Source organism: Malus sylvestris, chromosome 11 (genome assembly GCF_916048215.2).
Source record: "Malus sylvestris chromosome 11, drMalSylv7.2, whole genome shotgun sequence".
Lineage (NCBI taxonomy): Eukaryota > Viridiplantae > Streptophyta > Magnoliopsida > Rosales > Rosaceae > Malus > Malus sylvestris.
The window spans coordinates 38,469,627-38,475,174 of record NC_062270.1 but is presented as its reverse complement, the minus strand read 5'-3'; the positions used below and the strand labels follow the sequence as shown (position 1 = coordinate 38,475,174).

Sequence of the window (5,548 nt, the reverse complement as noted above, 5' to 3'; positions counted from 1 at the left end):
TTTCTTCCAAAAGATTAATTAGAAAAAATGGTACCTATAGCAATATACCTTGCCGTGTGGAAGGTTAGATGCATTGATGTTTTGACTCCAGAATAGAGCCTTCCTTCCTTGGCATAGGGGGCACGGTGGCGGTATGTGTGCTGCGTGTAAATGAAGCAATTTGACAGACCTACAAAAGTGCTTTTACGAAAAGTTCTTTTATACAAGAACATTTTTATATTTTAATTTTGGATTAATTTACTTAAGGAACACGGTTTGGTCAAAGCTCATGATTTTGTTGTTGATATGGTTGTTCTTTCAGCTTCATCGTATATAATTATATATGTTCATATTGTTGAAATCGAGATTTGACTTCATTTGGAGGCTTCTTCGGAGTACCACCGTTTTAGTGGTGACAAGTTAATTAATCTGTTTTGTTGTTTTGGTACAAGCAATGATTTTTGTACTTGGTTTGTATCGTCCATGGAAAAGTAGCAAACTCAGTGGCTGTTTTATTTCAATTCAATAAGGAGATAATATGTGAGTGAAGTACCAACTCATGTAAGGATTTATAAGAGGTTATAGTTATTTTTTATTTTGTCAAATGGCTTTATGGTAAAATTTCAACTTTCTTTATGGTAGCAAGTTTGCCACATGTGAAGCTCAAAGGCTACACGTGCTTTACGTCACCTGTTTATGTTGTCTACGTGTTAGGCTTGAAAATTCGTCACACGTGAGGTGGGTATGTGAAAATGTGAGGACAAAGTCCCACATTGATGAGGGACCAAACCATGCAAGGGCTTACAATTAAGGGGTCCCACATCGGTGAGAGATCAAACTATGCATGGTTCATGTGTGACGAATTTTCAAACTTAACATGTAGACAACACAAATGGAATAACGTGGAGCATGTGTGACTATTAGGCTTCACATATGGGGCAACCTGTTCTGATACCACCAAGAGAGTTGGAGGTTACACCATAAACCAATTGGCAATATAAAAAGTAGCACAACCTCTTATAAGTTTTTGCATGATAGAATCTCAATTTTCTTCAAGATAATCAATCATCTCGGACGAGAAGCAATAAATTATATAACCGCAATTATTTTTTTTTTATGTTTTTTGACAGAAACGGTAGTAGAACTTCATTCAAAAACCAAAAGGATCCGATTACAAAACAGGCCATCAAGCCAAACGGCGAAGCCCAAGTCAATTACCAACCGGAATAGCTTAAGACAAAAGAGAGAGACATAAGGCAATACACAACCAGAAATCACGTTACCATACTTATTACTAATATGAAGATAGCCAATCCCATCCTTAACTCTCGAGAAATATATAATAATGTCTCGTAACCCTACAGGAACACCAAAAGCTTACAATTTGCAAAAAATTGGAACAGCAATATGGCACCCTATAGTTCAAGGAGTAATCTAGCTAGATACATCCATGGCATAAGAGCTTAGAAATTGGCTGTGGATGTTGAGGCATATGATACAACGAAGAGCAAGAAGAACAGCAGAGAAAATGCCAACTTGTTAGAATTTACATCTGAAGACCCCACGTCAGTTGATGGCGAAGGAGAAGCTGCTGGAGCGGAAGACCCTGCAAAATCATGATTAAAAGTCAACCAATAAAGTTTCCTAAACCCTAGACAAGCACGAAGATTTATCATCTTGCACTCCTGTGTTATAGAAACATAAACCAGAATAATAATGTTATTTAGATGCATGAAAGTGAAAACACTGCTGACACATTTTTTAATACAACCATATGAGGAATGTGGCCGGTTTTGTGTGTCTAAATTGAAGTACTCAAAAGAAAAATGACATTCAAAGGAGTACAAAATGATCTTTTTTTTTTTCTGACGACAATAACACTTCATTCTATATACCGTTGCAGCGGCTAACCGGCGGAGTTTGGACATTGCAGGCAGAGGGGAGAGCCAAGGCCTGAGTCTGATTGATAGTCACACCAAGTGAAGAAGCACCTCCATTGAGGACCTCACAGAGGCACTGTGGCTGAGAGCTGACTACATTGGCAAACTGTGAGCAGCATGAGGAAGATGGGGATGATGAGTTTCCTGTTACATAATCAAGGCATGGGGACATGTTAATTATCACATTGGTGCAACTTGAAGATTGAGCAACAACTCTGCCTCCTTCCCACAAAGCCATAAAAAAGACCAAAGTTAGCACCATTAATTCATTAATCCTCCTCCTAAATGTTAGAACCAGAAACTTGCAAAGGACTGCTGCAATGCAAAGTTCGAAAGCTTACTCAAAGCAGAGGGAGAATTCTTATTCTCTGAAAGCAACCATCATGGCTAATAAATAGCCTTACAACTGAACAGAAAAGAAAACAACTGCCCACGATTTTACAGGTCCTATAATCGTGGTAAAGACTACGTCAAAACAGAAAATGCTTACTTGTCCCTTAAGAATAGGGTGTTGGAAATATGCCCTGAAAGTCAATCTTTAGAAGAAATCTTTCAGGACAAATGAATGGATGTATGGATGAATCTTATACATCAAAGGCAAAAACACGAATTAAGACTATCTCAATGAACGATATATGTCCTAAATAGTGTATCCATGGACAATAGATTGATTGAAGAAGTAATCTAATGATGTTAGATTACAGAGACCTTCTTCACATAACCAAATGTCCAAAAGGTTCCTAGTCATTGGATTGTCGGAGGGATACTGACAATGCGTAGACTGGTACATACTGTGTCTGCTTCAAATGGAAGGATGGAAAGTCTCATCCCATTCGTGTTGTGACACTAAGACAAGTATGTAGGTGCTCATTAGGGGAATGAGTTCACTGAACACAATCGAACGAGAGTACTTGCATGGAGGTCTACTCATATGTCAAGCAAGTAACTCTAATGGTTGGAATAATGTAAGTAGTCCTTAGACCTGAGGCATCGTCGTTGTCTTGTGGCTAAGTATTTAATCTTTGATTATGTCAAAGTCTCCCCATTCGAGGGTGTTCACGGCATGATTGGGGTTAAGCCACTTAGTCATGAAGGCAAGTGTATGCGCAACAAGGAATCTCTAATCCTCAATAAGAGAGGAAGAATGCTCTAAGATATGATTCGGGAATCTTCGGCCGAAGTATCGAGCGTATTAAAAGGAATGCGTTCCTATACGACTCAAATGAATCATATAAGAAGGAATAATCACATTAGGGGTTTGACATAATACATCCATACCCTAATGATGTGATTGAGAGTATTGTATTAGAGAAGGATCGAATTACATTGTAATTCTAACTGAATAGGTTCTCTGAATAAACTTCTACATTAGCTTGGGTAGCTATGACATATGGTTAGATGTCAATCATAGCTTGTGAGTTCTTCTAGATGATTAAATGTAGTCATCAAAGAAGAATGGTGAATTGAAATGAAGTTTCAATTCACTAAGTGATTGAATTAATTGGATTAGTGCCAATCACCTCACTGCCTTGCTAATTAGAACCTAAAAGATTGTTCACCAATACACTATTGTAGTGAGTAATTAATGGATGATGGAAACAATTAATTGGATTAATTATGTGTTGTGATTAATTTAGAAAAGTCTAAAGAAATCATAAAAGCGATAAAGATCGTTTTGGGCTTAAAGAAACGTTCGGGTTTAATTGGGTCCATTGGGCCCAAACCCATTGGGCTTTTATTCAAGCATTGGATGACTTGAAATAAATGAAAGCCCAAAGCCCAAACAACACAAAGAGGGCCGGCCATATTAGGTGTTTAGGAGAGAAGAATAGTCAAGTTGTTGACTAGGTTTCTTTTGTCTATAAAAGGAACTTTATAGCAAATGTTTCTTAAGGGTTTTTTTTTTTTTGTGTGTTTAGAACTAAAAAGAGGCTAAAGAAAACTCTCTCAAATACTCACAAGGGCCGGCCACCTTAAGGGAAAAAGAGCTAACAATCTTTTACCCTTTTGGTTATTCCTTCATCCTTCTCATTACACTAGTGGGTGAGGATCTTTAGAGGTTTCCTACTTTGGAAACTTGAAGAGAACCTAGGAGCACTCATTCTTTCAAAGTGGAGGAGGCAAGGAGGGAAGCTAGGCTCAAGGATTTCAAGGAGCAAAGAGATTGGAGGTGGTCCATCCTTGGTCTAAAATCAAGATCAAGAGGTATAGATCTATTCCTTGACTTTGTTCTTGATTCTTTAAAATGTTTTGATGCATTATATATAAACCTATGAACCTTGAAGGGGATTTGCATGACTATAGCTTTGATTTTATTTGATAACATGCTTCCGTTGCTCATGTATATATATTGTTGAATTGTATATGCATGCTAGTCATCTAGAAATCCCACATGAAACTCATAAATTTCCCTTCAATTGGTATCAAGAGCCAAAGGTTTATGTATAATGTGTCCTTTTGGATTTTATGCATATGGGTATTAATGTTATGTATGACATATTACTTTTCCATTCAAATTATGTTTATCTTTTGTTTTTCAATAGTTGAAAAATGTTAGTCAAAAGTTGAGAAAGATATGTATGCAAAATGTTTTGTATGCATGAATGAAAAATGAGTTTAGAACTAGTATGACATATTATTTCTTCATCTAAAAGTATGTTTATCTTTTGTTTTTTCAATGGTTGAAAAATATAAATCAAAAGTTGAAAAAGATATGCATGTAAAAGTTGTTTTGTATGCATGAATGAAGAATAAGTCATGAACAAAATTTGGGGTTTTGTTACTTGGGGTTGGCATGGTTTTGGCTTAGTGTTTGTGTTTTTATTTTGAATCACACACACACTTTAAAGCTAGAAAGTAGAAATCTTGTCACTTTTGTTTTTGGGTTTGAAAAATCACCAAGAACATATAAATCTTGAAAATGTGTTCATGGTTTTGTTCTTGGTGTTCATGGTTTGGATTTGATGAAAATGGTTTTCATGCATTGTTTTGTGGTTTTGGATGATGTACATACCATCCATAGCCATCTCAAAAATTTATTAAATCCTAATCTTTATTAGGTGAAATTCCATCATTTTGTTTCATTAAAGTCCTTAAAGCATAGACAAGTGACAAATAAAATTTGTTTTTCTACTTTGAAATGATTTAAAGCAAAATGAATGGGATTTTTCTATTTCCCCTCACTTATGGCCGGCCTACCTATTGGAATACCCACTTGTGGGGTATTTTGTAATTTAGAAAAAGACATTTTATACTTTTGAGTATTTATGGTTTGACCCCTAACTTTTTCTTATTTGCATTTAGGCCCCTACTAACTAGAAAGTTAAAATATTTGATTTTAATTTTGTTAGTTGTTTAAACTCATAATTATATTATGCCCATATGCACTAAATCTAAATGTTTATGTTGCATTCCATTTAATTATTTAAATGTGTTTAAATAGTTGTGAAATGGATGACTTTGGACTTATGCCTTAAACGATAATTGAGCTATGAGATAAGGCGCTAAAATCAAATTGTTTGAACCTTGGGAATGTGTTTTAATTACTGTTTAATTGGACCTTATCACGTTTGAAGTTAATCTATCTCTCTCCTTTTAGTATATGTAATTTATAGGAATTTGTACAAATC

The 5,548-nt window shown here is 35.6% G+C and overlaps 1 protein-coding gene across 1 annotated transcript; it reads right to left on the bottom strand.

Annotated features, from left to right (window-relative positions):
• Positions 1–1,150: 1,150 nt before the first annotated feature.
• Positions 1,151–4,945, bottom strand: LOC126590481 (non-specific lipid transfer protein GPI-anchored 5-like). Its single transcript, XM_050255928.1, has 3 exons — positions 4,933–4,945; positions 1,875–2,255; positions 1,151–1,585 (listed from the first exon to the last, which is right to left on the bottom strand). Exons 1-3 carry the CDS (start codon positions 4,943–4,945, stop codon positions 1,443–1,445), a joined length of 537 nt encoding a protein of 178 aa, XP_050111885.1. The 3' UTR covers positions 1,151–1,442.
• Positions 4,946–5,548: the final 603 nt, after the last annotated feature.